The sequence below is a fragment of the Trichechus manatus genome, unplaced genomic scaffold, assembly GCF_000243295.1.
Source record: "Trichechus manatus latirostris isolate Lorelei unplaced genomic scaffold, TriManLat1.0 scaffold00079, whole genome shotgun sequence".
In the NCBI taxonomy this organism is placed as follows: Eukaryota; Metazoa; Chordata; class Mammalia; order Sirenia; family Trichechidae; genus Trichechus; species Trichechus manatus.
Genome location: NW_004444015.1, coordinates 8,368,008 through 8,386,205, shown reverse-complemented (window position 1 = coordinate 8,386,205; position 18,198 = coordinate 8,368,008). Strand labels below are relative to the sequence as shown.

General features: G+C 38.9%; 1 protein-coding gene across 10 annotated transcripts in view; it reads right to left on the bottom strand.

The window, feature by feature from the left end:
* The window catches only part of ATP11C (ATPase phospholipid transporting 11C), a 182,191-nt gene that overhangs the window by 77,442 nt on the left and 86,551 nt on the right, over window positions 1–18,198 (bottom strand). For 8 of the 10 annotated variants that reach the window (XR_002824789.1, XM_023735470.1, XM_023735475.1 and 5 more), the window contains 3 exons: window positions 11,089–11,208; window positions 4,469–4,558; window positions 2,031–2,111 (listed from right to left, as the gene is read on the bottom strand). Coding sequence is in view for 9 of the 10 variants with exons in the window: in XM_023735470.1 (XP_023591238.1) it covers window positions 2,031–2,111; window positions 4,469–4,558; window positions 11,089–11,208 (291 nt within the window). In the remaining variant the exon portion in view is untranslated. The remainder of the gene's footprint in view (window positions 1–2,030; window positions 2,112–4,468; window positions 4,559–11,088; window positions 11,209–18,198) is intronic. The other 2 variants (XM_023735473.1, XM_023735474.1) reach the window with 1 other exon arrangement.

Genomic DNA, 18,198 nt, shown 5'->3' with positions numbered 1-18,198 from the left:
TACCTCATTAGTCTCATTTGGTTTTACGGGGCTGTCCACTCCCAGGCTGAACGGTGAACCTCAGAGATAACTTCACCATTGAGCTAAAAGGGTGTCTGGGGACCATACTCTCGGGGTTTTTCCAGTCTGTCAGGCCAGGAAATCTGGTCTTTTCTTTTGTGAGTTAGAATTTTGTTCTATGTCCTTCTCCAACTCTGTCCAGAACCCTCTGTTGTGATCCCGGTCAGGGCAGTCAGTGGTGGTAGCCGGGCACCATCTAGCAGTCCTGGGCTCAGTCCGGTGGAGGCCTTGGTAGCTGTGGTCCATTAGTCCTTTGGACTAATCTTTTCCTTGTATTTTGTTCTCTTCATTCTCCCTTGCTCCCGAAGGGAAGAGACCAGTGGAGTATCTTAGATGGCTGCTCACAGGCTTTTAAGACCCCAGACGCTACTCAACAAGGTAGAATGTAGAACATTGTCTTTATAAACTGTGTTATGCCGATTGAGCTAGATGTTCCCTGAGACCATGGTCCCCACAACCCTCCAAAATTGGTGTCCATTTTTGATAGTTAAAAGTAATCAGGGAAACACCTAATGGTTCATTTTTGTTTGTGCTTTTTGTCTGGAACAGATTTAAACGAAAAGAACAAAGGAAGGAAGATCTTCATTAGTTTGAGCATAGCCTCTTCTCCTTTTTTACACCCCTCTGCTCTTTTTCTTTTTAGTAATGCCTATGTCTTCTGTATCTTTTCAACTACAACTCTTTGAAAAATCTCTTGATCGTCTTTCCCTTTTTTTCCCCCTCAAAGGCCATATTCATTACTCTTCTGTCCCTCTTAATGACAAAGCTAGGCTATGACTTCATAGGATACTTTCTGTGATGCCAGTGAGGAAAGAAAGGAATTAACATGAACTAGTAACGGGAGTAAAATAAATTAGTAAAAACTTTTGAAAACTATACATGCTATTCTTGGAACCAGTAATTCTATGACGTTAAAGAAAATAATCCTAAGAGCCTAAGGGAAAGAACATTCCAAAAGTCTTTATTTAGCAACCAAACACTTGATGAAATATTCTTGCAGTTCCTGGTAGGCAAGATAGGGGAGCAGATAACCTCAAGAGGAAAGAGTAACCTTGTTCCCAAAACTGTTAAACAGAACTTTATTTTGTAAGCTTTTTTGGATAACTTTTTAAAAGCACCTTGATAATTATTGTCTAAAAGTATGTTTGTCATTAGTTAAGTCCTATGGACCATCCCAATATATGATAAAGATTGTTAACCCACCCCTTCAGCCCCAGTTTACTGTTTCATTATCAATTTCTTCTGCAATTTTTCAAAGGTACTACCATATAAATGTTGAAATTGCTTCAAAAACATCAACATCACAATCTGTAGCAGCTTTGACAAGAAGAAACCCAAACGAAAGTCTCCCCTACCTACCACCCCAGGTCCTTCAATAGCATAAGGAAAACAAAAAAAAAAAACCAAACCCATTGCTGTCAAGTTTGTTCCAACTCATAGCAACCCTATAGGACAGGGTAGAACTGCCCCATAGGGGTTTCCAAGGAGCAGCTCGTGGATTCGAACTGCCGACCTTTTGGTTAGCAGGTGTAGCTCTTAACCACTACACCACCAGAGTTTCCAGCATAAGGAAAGATGAAAAAATTACAGCATTTGTGCTCTTGAGTTCTCTGCTATAGACAACAATAATAAACGTCCACTAGAATGGGACTTTTTCAGACAGACATACCAGACTGAAACAATTAATGCACATTAAAAATTCACCTCCCAATCCCCAACTGAGCTGTACCTTCTACTTACTCTTTCTTTGATCCTCTCACCCCTGCACATAGATGTTGAGGAGAAAAGGAGCAAAGAAATTAAGTATACGCATTAAAATCAATTTAATGGGTTTTCGATGGGAACCAAATATAAATGAAATGCATCAAGGATACTGCCTACTCTATATAAATATGAAAAACAAACACTGACAAGGAATTGCAAACCAAACTGGACTGGAATGCAGGCATAACTGTAAATAGGAAATTTACCTGCTTGATGGCTGTAACAGTTATAACAAAGAATAGTGGAAGTCCACTGGTAACTGGGCTGGTTGGTGTGTCTACTGTGACCTAGGTGAAGAAATTAAATTGATAGTAAAATGAAAATAAGCCATTAATGCATATGTAGCACTTACATTCTGCAAACGTTTCAGAGAGAAAAGCAGGCAAAACACATTCTGTGTTAATTCTCATCGAAACAAAAGCAACCCACATAACAGTTAGTTTAAGAAATAGTCCTTAATTCAGGCTTACTTTTCATTCCAGCTTGGATTAACTCTTTTACTGAAGTAAATCTATTCATTCAACACCTATTTGTTGAGCCCCTCTCTGTCAGCCCTGTGCTATTATCAGCTAGGTTCTAGAGATGTAGCTTTAACAAGATGGAGACAAGCCCCTGCCCTCATGTAGCTGGCAGCTTAAAGGGAAAACTGGACATTACAACAAATCACCAGAAGTGTACAGATGCTGAGATCTGAAAGGTGAGTAAGAGTTAACAGGCAGATGGGGGCTTTTGAGGCATGGTCTAACAGTGAATGCTAAGTGTCTCTGGCAGAAGGGAGATGAAGGAAGCCAGTGGCAAGGAGGGTGTGTGGTGCCTGATGGGGCCAGAGAGGGAGACAGCGGCCAGACCATGCAGGGCCCTCTAGGTCAGAGTAAGCTATTTATGCTTTATCCCACAAACGGGGAAGTATTAAAGGCTTTAGACAGGGAGAGATTATATGAACAGTACTGCAGTTTGAAAAGATCCTTCTCACTGCTTGGTGGAAGACAGTTTGGAAATGAACAAAAGAGTGGAGGCAGGGAATCCATTTAGGAGGCTACTCCTGCAATCCAGGTGAAAGATGATGGCTTGGACTAGGGTGGTAGCAGTAGACACGGAAAGAAGTTGTTTACGAGGCAATATGCAGGAGACAATAATGGTAGGACTGGTGAAGGATTATACGTAGGGGGTGATCAAAGATGTTTTCCACGTTTCTGCTTAATGTGCCTGAGTGGATGCTGTCATCAGTCACTGAAAAATGAAATACTTCAAGAGAACTAGATTAGAAGGAAGGAAGATCATGAGTTCAATCAGCCCTAAAATCTCAACTCTCATTCCCCAGTCTACCCTGCCACACATCCTGTGCTGCAGACACAGTGTATACTTCCATGTACACACCAGGCTTTTATGGGGCTCTGTGCCTTTCTGTAATCTCTTCCCTACCCATGGGATGCCAGTCTGGCATTGGTCACCAGGTTAAACCTTTCTAATCCTTCAAGGCTCACCTCCTCTTTGAAGCCTTCTCAGACTCCTCTTGGGTAGAGAGAATCCTAACTTCTACTGTATTCCCACAGCATTTTGCTCATGGTACTAGCAGGACATTTACTACATTAAATTACACGGATACATGACTGTCTTCTCAGTTGTAACATGAACTTCTTAAGGGTAGAAAAGCCATGTCTTGATCCTCACTGTCCCTGCTACCATCTTTGTTGTCTACATTACTGCATGGCACACAGTAGGAACTTCTTATACATTTGCAGAAATGCACCACAGGCCAAGTGGAATGACTCACGTGAGCAGCATCCTCTTCGTAGCTGATGTTATGCTGCTCTGTAAGACACCTGATCATGGATCTAGAGGGACTCCTTTGCAAATGTTCCATCATTCAAGACTGAAATTGGCCCTTTCCCATATTACAGCCCAGACTGTTTCTAAGTAGCAGGCTAAATTCAATGACAGGACCATTCACTCAAAGCCTCAAAGTAGATAAACTTAACATCAACAAGGCATTTGAGCAATTTCATTGGGATTTTCCTGCTTTGTTTAAAAAAATGAAATGAGGAAAAAAAGTACCTCGAATGTAATAAAATTTTCAGGGGGTAAATTTGGTGAGAGATTTTACTGGCTTATCGACTTAAAGATAGGAGATACAACTGAAAATGTCCAAAATAGGTAAAACATCAGAAGGAACAGAGGGAAGCAGATTGATCTACCAGTCTTTCAACCTTAACGTGCATAAGTGAAAGAAGAAGAGGAAAAGCAGCAATCGAGGAAGATCAGTGACAAATTTTCAGTTAGGCCATCATTGGTGTTTAACAAAGTAAAACTGTTAGTTTGAATTATTTTCAGTTATGATAGGTGCCACTGCATTTAATGGTACAAAATACACGTCCCTTTACGATGAACAGATATAAAATCCACAAAAGCTTTAAAGAAAGTAATAATGGGAGAAAAAAGGTTTTCTAGTAAAAACAGTACTTTAGAAATATATAAAAATAATATAAACCTTAAAATGTGATTACTACTTTATAAAAAGTCATATTAATAATAAACCCTGAATATGTTTTCATCAAACAAACACTTTAAGGTTAGAAATGGACTGAAAATTTGTTTGAAGGAACCAAGTTTCTAAAAGATGAGTGGCTATTTAGGAAGTTCTTACCTGTACAAGGAAAATGATGAGAAAATAAAAATTTGCAATTCTTCTAAACTGTTCAAACAGATTCTTTGGGAGGAAATTCCAAAGTGTATACTGTTTAAGGGGAAACAAAAAAAGAATATTATCAGAAGGGAAACTTTAAAAATCTCAATAACAATGACTGATATGGACCTAGATTCTTTTATGAAGTGATACTTACTATATCCAACACTTGAAAAACATGTTAAAATTCAAATCACACACACACGATTAAGCATATATGTAAAGATATAGTATATAAAAACTTTTTTCAGAAATGAAATTTTCAGTTGTTGATACTATACTATGTCTCGGAGCATTCCCTGACCCCAACCTAAACTAGGTTCCCTGTTACATTCTCTCATATCCTCCATAACACTCTTTACAGCCAATGGGGTTTTACTACTAACCTTGCTTCAATAGCTTCATCACAGCAAATAATTACATATGTCTGAATTTTTAATTTAAATTTCTGCCTCAATAGGCAATGAGTTCTATAAGGGCAGGATCTTTAGCTGTCTTGTTTACTACTTTTTCCCCAACACCTAGCACAGTGCCTGGCACAAAATAGACAGTAAATTAATCCCCCTGGCTCAGGTAATCTTTGGAGTCTTGATCTTCATCACAGATATAACTCTGTTCCTACCAGTACCTCCCACCCTCTGGACAGCTGAGAGGGTGTACACACAACCTTGGGCCACAGCAGGCTTTCACTTTAATCAAGAACATACCACATGGGGCTTTGGCAATAGGGAAGACAACTGTAAAAGTTTAAATGCTAAATTGCACATGGGCAAGAGGAAAGAACTCTTGGACTAATTGTCAAACTGCCTACCGTATTTTTTCGCAAAGAAAGCACCCACACATACACAGTGTGCCTAGGAAAATAATGCACGAGGGGTTGCGCGGTTGGCAAAAATGTATAACGCATGTGTTATTTGCATAAAAATGAGGTATATGTTTGGAGCCACCACTCATACCTTAATCTCAAGGACTGGGTCATTTAAGAATCACTAGAAGAAGTTGGGTTTGCTAGATACCTTAAAAAACACCAGAACCTAGAATGGAAGAAATGTTTCTTAACCTAAAGAGCAAAATTTACTCTTGAATAGTCTCCATCCCAAATATCTGCATAATATGAGAACATATCCATTAAATTAGGTAAGGTGACTGAAAAGCCAAAGTCACAGAGCATGACTTAGTATATGGGGATTTACTACTAACCTCACTTCAACAGGCTTACGAGCTGAAGGTTCAAAGAATCCCAAAGGCATGAAGACAAATGAAGGCAAACACATTTAGTGAAGCAGCTGCATTATAACCAACAGCCAACCCAGAAGGTTCTTCCCCTGGGATCCATGGAAGTGCCTCAGGGAAGACCATTCAAATTAAGTGTAGAATTGTGTGTGGATGCACATCAGTGAGGAGAAGAGAGCCCACACCGCTCATCAGATCCTCAAAGGCAGCTTGTAGCCAAAAAAGGAAAAGGCTGACATAGTCCAGTCCAGCACCTAACTGTTCCATTTACTTCAGATCAATTTCCTAAAACAAGTTTATGTCACAGCTAAACTCCAACAATAGGCTAACAACTGAGCTTCTGGCGTGCTGACCTTCTGGTCCCAAGCTAAAGGACTTTTAATTACACAAACATTGGGGATTGTTGAGAGTCCTCTGTGGGGGTGCTAAAATGTCAGAAAGAAACATTTTTTGTTGTTGTTGTTATTTCTAAGCCCCACTGTTAATTTACCACCGTTTTAACATGCTAAGTGAACTGCTTCCTTGAGGAACTCTGGTTATTCCCTTCATAGGGAACTATTGTTATATGCTGTCTCCTCTCCGTTATTGACTCATGAGCTATTAAGATGTCAGGGAGCATGTCACAGGTGCACCATGGAGCCTGGGGAGTTTTCCATCTCCACTTGGACAGCTTTTGAGTCAGGGGGACCTCTAGTCATAGCATTTTTCCTGTTGTATGCTGTCTGGTTCTTGTTGTAAGTAGTAAAAGCTACTTTCCATGTGCTGATGAGAGTCTTGGGTATTCAGGCTCTGACTGGAAGGACTTAATATTCATGGAGGAGTCACTACTAGTGATTGGTGCCCTTTATCTAATGGCGTCCTGGTTATTTAGGAATCTGGGACAACCTGTGAGTGCATCACAGATAAAATGGAACAAAACAGCTACACTTTAACACTAGCTGTAAATAAGCAGCCAGTTGTAAATAAGCAGCTCTAACTGTTCACTTTACTAAATTACTGTATCCATTTCATTATTAACTCTCCTTGATGTAGGCATTAAATCCGGTTTTGAGCATCACAGCAGTCTACTTTCATTTTCATTACAAACGTCAAGAATTTTTTTTTTTTAAAGCATCACTCTTTCCACTATAAATTCAGATGGAAGAACAAAGCAACTACCAGGACATAAACTGATCAGGATTTAGTAACTTTACCTAAAAAAGCACCTTCAGAGAACTAGATAAGACCCAGAGAAAGTGACATCTAATAAATTCCACTGACAACTCTGATTTTTAAAATGAGAAGAAACACTAGTGTAATTTTATGCTTGAAACTTTGATTCAAGGCAGTTGTTCACATGAGTTCTAAGCTTAACTTTGCGAATACCTTCAAAAAGAGTTAAGTGTAGCCCAACTGATTCTTATCCCACTGAAAGACCTTCAAGATGAGGCTCAAAAATTTTAAACACCCCCCCCCGCAAAAAATAAAAAAGAACAGATGAACATGATGAACTAAAGATCCTAAGAGAGTGAATGCAGTCAATGAGCAATGCTCTTTTTGCTAAAGAAGGGAATTTTCAAGTTTTTTACGAGCTACAAAATCCTGGCGATTCCCAAAGGCCCCTTTCAGAGTACTTTAAGTAGTACAGCTGCAGAGCACAAGTTTTTCTAATGAAGGTATTTGTGTTCCCAGGAGGAAAAAAAAATACTAATTTTATATGTAAATAAAATTTAAAGTAGGTCAAAGTGTTTATCTTCAGTGTTCCCTGAATTAACAAGACTTATTCTCAGTATTACATGGACATTACTGATGATACTTGTAAACAACAACAAAGCACCCAGTTAAGATGAAGTTATTTTTATCACTGAAAGGTGGAGAAAGGAAATCGACACTTGCCACAAACTTGGAGGGCAGCTAACATATTCTATGAAGTGCATATTTCCACAATTAAATAATTCTGGTACTCACACAAACAGCCAAAAGACAATGCAAGGAAGAAAACATCAAGTTATGAAACGTTGGTCTCTCCTCAGTGGACCTGAAGGCCGCCTTTAATAAAGACTACCCCACACATTCAAAAAACTTAAGACTGAAGAAATCAATAGTACTACTCAGTACTGTAATAATAACCATCACAGAAACATAAATAACAATAGCAACTACCATTCACTGAGTTTTACTACATGCACAGCACAATGCTATATGCTTTATGTGCATTATTTCATCCTCACCACAATCCTAGGAGGTAGGTACTATTAATATCTATATTTTACAGATCAGAACATTGAAGCACAGGGAGGCTAAATGACTTACTTTTTAACTCCAAACCCAGGTCTTCTGTCTCCAGGGATGAAGCTCTTCACCACTATACTATATCCTATACTCATAATTATTCTTTGTATTAAGATTATAGTATTAAAGATTTCATTCTTTTTCGGAAGTTACTACACAGTACTGCCAATTCTAGAGCTTTTACGAAAAAGCAGATCAGTAATCAGTAATTAACTAGAAAACTATGAACCCATCATAATAACAGAGAAAAGAGATGTTAGTCCATCAATGTGGAAATGTTCACACCTTTATTCTTGTTTCTAATACATAAGCAAATCTGTTTAGAAAAGGAATCTTTATTTGCCCCGCGAGCTCCTGAATATTTTAAAAAATATTCTATTACATTGTTTTGCCTGCTGGTGAAACTGAAGCTAGCTAAAATATGAAAAATATCCTACTACATACATAAAAAATGGTAATTGAGTCTTAAGCATTCTTTTTAAATGTGAAAAAACACAATAAAATGATTACTACTAGTTCAATGAAAACAGTGTATGTATCACTTTACCATCCTCTCCTTAAAGCACTATAGAAAAGACAGCCCAATGATGTGAAAAGGGCTCTTTATTCTGAGCCACTAGGTCTTATAAAGCAGTTCTGCTCCTGGCTTTATCACTAACTCTGCTTGGTGACCATGTCACTAACTTCATTTCTCTAGGCTTGGTTTCTTCATCTATAAAGTCAGTGAGTTGGACAAGATGGCCTCTTATGACCTTTCAGCTTTACAAGTCCATGATTTTGGGTCAAAAAACAATCGTCGATTGTTTTCTTGGATACCACAGGGTGAGTCAAAGATTCCAGTCAAAGGACTGTTCACTATGTTGGGCATAGTAGGTATGAAAGTCTCTGGCTGAGGTATGGGAACCTTTGGCAGAGGATAAAATTTCTGACATAAGAGAATAAAGTTAAAAAGAAACACATTTTATACAAATATACTCACAATGTTCTATAGGCCTACAGATGTGCTCGTTAGAGAATACAATTTTCACTCATTCTGTCCACATTTTACATGTTACTCTCCTAGCTAAACATAATCTCTATCACTTCACTACCCAAAGGAGAAATCAAATGCATGTCTGTAAATCAAAATGTTAATGTTTTTAAGGGAGGGCATAACTTTTGTGTTTCAGGTTCTAAGTGTTTGTGAACTTGCAGGGAACTAAGTGTCACCAACATCTTGACTGCCTTGCCAACTGCATGAGGAAGGGAGGAAGAGCGAGCAAAGTCATCAATATTGGCGTCATGCTACAGGAGATGGCAGTGGGCCACCCACCTAGCACCTAGCACCTAGGCTGGACAACCAGAGGTAAAGATATGGAGAAATCAACAGATGAATGGATAAACAAAATGTGGTACATACATACAACGGAATAATACTCAGTCATAAAGAGAAATGAAATCCTGATACATGCCACAACATGGACGAACCTTGAAAAATCATGCTGATTGAATAAGTCAGTCACAAAAGGACACATATTGTACGGTCCCATTTATATGAAATAGGCAAATGTATAGAGACCAAAGCTTATCAGTAGTTACCAGGAGTGGGACGGAGGGGGAAAAGGGGAAGTTATTGCTCAGAGGACACTGAGCTTCTGTTAAGAGTGGTAATGGAAAAATTTAGGAACAGTGGTGATAGTTGTACAACATGATGAACATAATGCCACTGAATTGTACATGTATAAAATGTTGAAATGGCTATATTTGGTTAACATGCTCGGCTGCTAACTGAAAGGTTGGATGTTCATGTTCACCCAAAGGTGCCTCGAAAGAAAGGCCAAGTGATCTACTTCCGAGAAATCAGTCATTGAAAAGCCTATGGAGCACAATTCTACTCTGGCACACATAGGGTCTCCATGAGTCCAAATCAACTTGACAGCAACTGGTTTTTCAGACTTATACGATAAAAAAAATAAAAAGATACAGCACAAATGGAAAGGAAATTAATACTTGCAGAATGATGACTTCTAGGTACTAATCCATTGCCGTCGAGTTGATTTCGACTCGTAACGACCCTGTAGGACAAAGCTGAACTGCCCCATAGGGTTTCCATGGAGCAGCTGGTGGATTTGAACTGTGCCACCAGGGCTCCATACTAGGTACTAGGAGCTATAATAAACGCTTTCATGTATGGAGTATTAGCTCCATTTCACCGACGATTTCATCTAAACTCAGAGATTAATTTGGCCAAGGTCAAACCACTAGTAATTGGTCGGGCCAAGATTTGAACCTAGGTCTTCAGACTCTCAGGCCACTCTTCTTAGCACTACAATATGCTAGAAGAAAAGCATTAATTAGATGGTGATTCAGCCACAGTGGCTGAACTCTCTTAGCAGGTCAAGCAGGGTACTGAGCACAATGCACCCTTTTGGACCCAGAAGTATACTCAGAAATTGTGTAGGGGGGTGAGGAGAGTATAGACCTGGACATAGAAAGAGATACAAATGAATTTCATTCTAGGACCAGTAAAAAGAAAAAGAAAAACCAAACCCGTTACCTTGAGTTGATTCCCACTTCTGACTCATAGCGATGGTACAGAAAAGAGTAGAACTGCCCCATAGGGTTTCCAAGGAGCGGCTGGTAGATTCGAACTGCCACCCTTTTGGTTGGCAGCTGAGCTCTTAACCACTGTGCCGCCAGGACTCCCATTCTAGGACAGTACTCCTCAAAAAGAATGCAAATCATTTGCATCTTAGTGCAGCCATTTAAGGGTATTTCAGGAGACTTTGTGCAATAAATAATTCCTACTTTTAGCACACTTGAAGGCTTAAGGTAATACGCATAATCAACAGGTACTGTGAATCATAATGGAAAGCAAGTGAATAGTTTTTCAGCTCTAATGTGACAAAGTGATGTTTTTTTTAAAACTGCCTTTCAGTGAAATAACTGTAACAATTGATATACGATCTGTGTAAGTGTACATCAATGTATGCATACATAAATGCACCCACTTCCTCAAAAGCATAAATAAAAATAAGTGCATTATCTGACTCACTATATGAACAACCATTGAATTAAAAAAAAAAAAAACACCTTACCTTAGATGACACTATTCTATTATCACAAAATCTTTGTGCAATGTAAGCTTCTGTTTCTGAAATTGGATGATTGCCAACGAATACTGTGCGTGTACCGACTCGTTTCTCTTCTCCAGCACACTGACCAAGAGAAAGAGGAAAAAGTAAGTTTTTCATCCCATTTCTCCATGCTTCCTCAGAGCTCAGAATTCTTGTCTAAGCATGTCTGGCTGTAGTCTGGGGAGGAGGTGTAGTTGGGGGAGGAGAAAACCTTGTTAGGAAATTCAAAATTCACCAAGCTCTTAGTTGCTGACTTAGAGAGATTAGTAAAAGTGTCACTTGAACCTGTTCTGAGGCCAACGTTACAATTTGAAAATGTCTAAATTAAACAAAATATCCTAGAGAAATCGTTTTTTTTTTAAACTGCCAATCATTTTCTTTCATCCACAGCCCAAAAGAACTTAAATTGTCATCATTATAGCAACACACTAACTTAGGAAAAGGCTAGAAATATTTCATTTCTTATACAACAACTATTGAGGACAACCTTGTCAGCTACCTTACCAAAGAGCAGAAAGTAGAATGCAAATTACTTCTAAACATAAAATATGTTTAAGTATACAGGTCAGAAATAGAAATGGCTGCCTTTATTAATGGAATAATCAACTATCTCTACAAAGAAGCTCTGCAATTCTTTGGCTTTATAGAAAAGAGATTTCTTTGCAATCTCTCAGAGTCTACTGACAAAGTTTCATTTCATACTACGTACCTCTAATACCCCTTTTAAATTTTTTAAAGATGAACTGAATCTAGAAGTTTCAAGATTAGGCTCGCCCTTCAATTTCACTGAGGCTTCACTCTGCTTTTGTATCTTGAATAAAGATCATACACTTTCTTAACTACCTCATACAGATGAGGATAAATGGGGATGATGTGTAAAGTACTTAAAATTTCTTGGAAATAAGGTATTATATAAACTTGAGACAGTCTCCTTTGATAGTACTATATCATGTTTGAGACTACCAAATGTTGAAGTCAAAGGAAGCAAGACAGAAACCACTATCCATGTATATATTTCCATTATTATTTTTAAAAAGATCATTCCCCAAACTAAAATTTTCTGATGTAGCCACATAACATCTTCCTTAGTTTCAGTGATCGATTTAAAGGTCAAAGATTTAATTCCTTGCCCCCAAAAATAATCATTTTAAGCAAGGCTACTTATAGTTTGCAAAGTTCTCCAGATACCTGCTATTTTTTGATGTATTCCAGTCTGATTTTTTGTAATCTTTACAGAGAAGCCCTCGTGGTGCAGTGATTAAGAGCTATCTATGGCTGCTAACCAAATACTCGGCAGTTCAAATCCACCAGTCGCTCCTTGGAAACCCTATGGGGTCAGTTCTACTCTGTCCTATAGGGTTGCTATGAGTCGGAATTGACTCGACAGCAAGTTATGTAGATATTATAATGAAAATGATTTCTTAGTGCAGAAAAATAATCACCCCAAGGTACAGGTGAAATCTTTTGCCTCATCGTTTTCATGGCAGCATATGAAAGGATTATTTAGTAGGGTGTTGACTTTGAAATCTGTAGGGAATCACTCAGAAAGTAATTAGAACAAATTAAAGTAGGAGACCGGCTGAATACAAGGGGTAACTTCTGGGAATCTACCCTGGCATGGGCTAAGGGACCCTGTGGGATCTCTATCCCTCGCCATCTGAAAAAATCTGTTAAGTATCTGTTCTGGGTAGCTTGCCCAAAGACAGGGCATTTGAAAAACTGATTGTCCAAGGTCCTTTGCAAGCTAAGAGTCAGTGATTCCCAGGGAAATTTTCCAACAATCCCTGGAAGCCAGTAAAGAATATCTTTTCCAGAACAGTAGCTATATACATTTTGATTCAGGGACTGATTTCTCTGTTTGCAACGGCAATATACAGGATCTGACACTGCTTACTAAGAGCACGTAAATTTTCCATAATGTCGATTTTGCAAACCTTCAACTACAAGAAAAACAGTGAATGCCTCTGCCAAATGTATAGTTTACTCAGCCTCTCCCCTCTCTTGTTGCAGGTTAAGTTCTCGCTGTAACCGCCAAAACAGACCTGACCCTTATAATGTACCCAATTTGAATTACAGAAAATGTCAAGACCATATATTACACTACAATTTGCAACAGTACCTTTAATATTCATATGGTTATTTAGTAACTCACACAAGACGTGGCTATAAAGAAGGAAGAGCTACTTTTTGTACAAATTCTGAGGTCATTCTACATCCGGAAAGGGGGAAGGGACAAAGGAACTAGAGGGTCTGTGAAGTAGGATGTTTCCAGCACCACCAATAAAGGTTTTTCCCCCTCAATCAATTGTGGCCATTGATTAATTTAATTCTGAATTGCCTTCAACTCTCTTCTCTGCATTCCAGACAACAAAAGGAAGGCAAAAGTATACTATATTTTTTCTGGCACATGATATTTTTATGAATCTCCTACATTTGAACAGCATTCAGAGTTTTGCTAAGAGCTTTCCTCATACGTTATCTCTCTGATCTCTTTCACCTAAGGCCTAAGTGACTTCTCTCTCCATTAAACTGCATAAAATGGACTGAAATTGCTGCGCAGGTTTAGGGGGGAGAGACTTATCCTAGCAGTGATCATTGTTAAATGATAAAATAGGGGGCTGAGAGAAGCGGTAGAATGTTTACTGCTGAGCATTTTTCAACACTGGGCAAAGTCTTCTCAGTTCCTGCGGGTTTGCATTCAGCTACCTGAGGACTGGGGTGAGACAGATGACTTTTCCATGCCTGTTTCACCTTAAAATCTGATGAACTTGCAACCTCTGGTGGAATTTGCTGCAACTCTACAACACTGTCTCGTTCATATAAAAATGGCAACGCTGAACTCCTGTGTAAATTCGCTGTAATTTTCCACTTGCTGCCAATGTAGTGTTAGAACAGTGGTTTTTTTTAGTTTCCTGTGATTTTGAATAATGTAGGCGCCCTTGCCAAGGCAGAGAAAACTTCAAATAGGAATCATTTAAAAAAAAAATCCCATTTGGATAGCACACAATGTAGTCTGTAGTGGGAGTACACGATTCCTGCCACCTCATAATGAATTTTAAGTCATTAAGAAAGAGTCCATCCTGTGCTGAACTGCTTCCCATCCAAATGTCCTTAGGAACAGCATTTTTTTTAACTGAAATATGCTGGCACCGACCTTAATGAGACATCACACACTACAATATAAAGTATGGGAAAATATTTTTGAAGTATATTTACATTATATGAATTAACAAAGACAGCAATTTAAAGTTCTCCCTCAAGATAAAAATCACCCTTTTGTACTCCCGATTTACACCTCCACAGTATAAACTGGATATTATAAAAAAGAAGTACGTTATAGCAAAATATAGCCTCTCAATAAAAATCAGACAACAGAGTAAGAGGGTACACTCTTACTCACCTAGTACCATCTTAAAATCCTTTGCCTTTGCTGGTCATATAAAAAGGAAAGCTGTTGTAATTACGATTTGTTTCTTGATGCCTCCAGATGAGTGATTAGATAAGAAATGAGAAGAGACTAGGGACCTCAATAGAAGACCATCACTATGAAAGTCTGGCACAGGCTCTGAAACAGTCTACGTCTCCATCCATTCCAGGTGCTGGCAGACTTATCACTTAGCCACAGATCAATGGTTCTTAATCCTGGTCACTCATTAGTTTTGGAAAAATACTGATGCCTGGGTCTTTTATTTAATGGTTAATATTTAATTTTTCTGGAAGCACCTCAGATACACTCTCTCTGAATCAGTGATGTTAGCCCCAAACCTATACTTTTTCTTTAAGTAATTAAAAGTATTTAAATAATTTGCTTTTCAATGGATAAAAATAAAAATAACCCTCAAATAGTGCACTCTCCAGTCTTTTAAGCTACTCACAAAATGAGATTTTCCATCAGTACTTAATATTGCATCTGGTTAATCTCCCATCAATTATTCAGATGATTAATAATAAAAAGTATAGGTCCTGATACGATGCAGAACAACACAGGTTATCAGCAAACAATCACTGATGTCACCCCCAGCAATTACAGCATTATTTTTATTGGTCATCAAACTGCTTTCTGCAAGTTCGTATAACAAATAAAATATTTTCTCAAAAATGAGCAAAATATCCTTATTAAAAATCTGAAGACTTGGCAATGATTTAAAACTGGTCCCCCATCCCCATGGCTATATTCTCCTCTGAGGCACTACTATTTCTGACTCACATAATCAGTTTTAAAAAGGCCAAAGGAATTCAAAATTGAAAGAAAGATAGAGTGTTTCATCACATTTTCAGATATCTATTTAAATGCTCCCCAACGTCACCATTTCTGTACTAGGATTGGGGGCGGTGAGGGAGGAGAACACTATAGTGCCAAGGGAACGTTTCCAGTGTATTAAGCTTCTTGGTTAAAATCACTACAGTGTATTCAGTGGTCAAATTGCTGAGGGTTCAAGCCTACTCCTTTATAACAAGCCAAGAATAATCATCTTGATATGTAATTTACAGGCATAACCCTAAAACAGTCCTCATGATTGCCCTTTTTGGATTTTGCTTTTACTGCATCTTAAGTGATTAAGCTGTCTCTCCCTCCTTCGCCAGAGCAAGGGAAGCAAGACCAAGACAGGGTGTCTTGTGTCTTCTTGCCTTTAAAGCTTAATTATGGTCACATAAACTGAAATTCTCAAAACACCTGACCAAATGACACCTGAAATACAAAGCTCACCCCTAGACAAAAAGATTGACTGTAATTAGGCATTACTCTATGTCAGCACATTTAATTGAAAAGAAACTGCTATAGGAAATGATATTAAGCTCCACACAAACACCTAAATCAGCAAGCACAATCCTTAGGAAAAAGCAGTGACTGTGAGGACCTAGAAAAGAATAATGCCTTGTTTGGAAGCTCAGAGTTACTTTCATTACCAAAATGTGATTTACTGGGCAGTTTACTTTCACCAGGGGCAATCAATTCTAAGTGATTCCAATCTGACTCCCCCTTCCCATCATGCCATCACCCCCAAGGACCTCCACCCACTGTGGACGACGAGACGACTCATAGCGACCCCATAGGGTTTCCGAGGCTGCAAATTTCTATGGAAGCAGACTGCCGCATCTTTCTCCCGCGGAGCTCCCGCTTGTGGTTTCAAGCAGCTGACCTTTCGGTTAGCAGTCAATCGCTTTAACCACTGCACCAACAGGGCTCTCAGGGCTACAGAAATGTAGCTCTAAAAATGAAATGCAGCCCTCTTACAGGATGGCTAATACATAACCGATGGAGCAAAAACACTATACGCATTTAGTGATTCAAGATTCTAATAGGAATATTTTCTTAATGATTCAGAGGTTCTTCCATTTACAGAAAGTAAATTGAGACTCAAAGTTCCTGCTGCGGCTCAGCAACTCAACTTTCCTGGTTAACAGTATCTCTCCTAACCCAGAGCCTGACCATATAGGCACAAACTTCATTAGAGATTAACTGAGCACAGGCATCTACAATGCCTCAGAAGTTACTTCTCATTTTCAAAACCCATACCTACACACCACCTTTCATTCCAAACCCTTAACATACTTTAAAATCTACACAGGGAGGTATTTAAATAACTTCTAAAGATAGGAGCAACAGTGAGGCTGACTGACAATCTAGCTAAGCATATACAATAGCCCTCAGGAAATGGATAAAAATATACAGGCAAATAAAAAGCAAGTATAAAGAAGGCCCCAGGACCTCAAAAGCCCAACCTGGCTGAAAAGAGAACAGAATAAAATACAAACCACGAACCTCAGAGGCAGGAGGAGAAGATGGGGCCATCTGCATACTGACATGGGTAGATCTGCTAACAATAGCAGCTAAATCGAAGAGAGAGCGCTGCAGACTATCAGGCAATTTGTAGCAACCCCTGTGATCCTTGTAAAGTTTCCCAGAAGTTGGGAAGAGAGCCAACTGTGGCTCCGAGTTGTGTACTTCCAAGGGTGGCAACAAAGGAAGCATTAAGACTTTGAAGCTGCACTCTGGTGGCCTGACCTTGATTACTGCACCATTTCAAGATTTTTGTTACTCTTCTCCAAAGATCTGATTTGTCTTTGTAGCTTTTATATTTAAAGTATCAGTATTTTAAAATATCAGTATTTTACAGCACAATATGTTCCCATCTTGGAAAGTTCTTTTCTAATCCCTGTCTACAATAAATGGACCATGAGGGCTAGAACTTTTTGACGACAGCTCAATTGAACTTTTGGCTGCAGGCAGGTAAATAGGTTAAGAGGAGAGAGATAATCTAGGTATTCACTATCATACACTGAGTCTCCTCTCCTCTAAGAGAGCGACTGCAGTACTGGACATTGAAGACTCAAACATGTGCACCAAAATATATATAAGGCCTAAGGAGATGGTCTCCATGGAAAAGTGCCTCAGGGCTGGAAGATTTTCCTCACTACTTAGAGATCTGGTAGGTAAGAAAGTTACATCTCAGCAGCAAGCAGTAACATCTAACAATAACTGGGTATGAGGCGGAGTGCCTTTACCAATACCATTACTTGGAAGAGACAAATTCTCATCTAAAAATTACTTTGTAGGTCCCCAGAGAAGAATTTTATTACAGCGTAAGATGAGATACGAAACCCTAGCCAGAGCAAAGAATGTACTGCAAAAGAGGTGCCTGCGAATCAAAAACACTGGAAACAACAAATGTTGGAGGGGCTGCGGGGAGATAGGAACTCTTATGCACTGCTGGTGGGAATGCGAAATGATACAACCATTTTGGAAAATGATATGGCGCTTCCTTAGAAAGCTACAAATAGAAATACCATACTATCCAGCAATACCACTCCTGGGAATATATCCCAGAGAAATAAGAGCTGTCACAAGAATAGACATACGCACATCCATGTTCATGGCAGCATTGTTCACAATAGCAAAACGATGGAAACAACCTAAAGACCCATCAACAGATGAATGGATAAACAAACTATGGTACATACATACAATGGAGTACTATGCAACGAGAAAGAACAACAATGAATCTGTGAACCATCTCGTAACATGGATGAAACTGGAGGACATTATGCTGAGTGAAATAAGTCAATCAC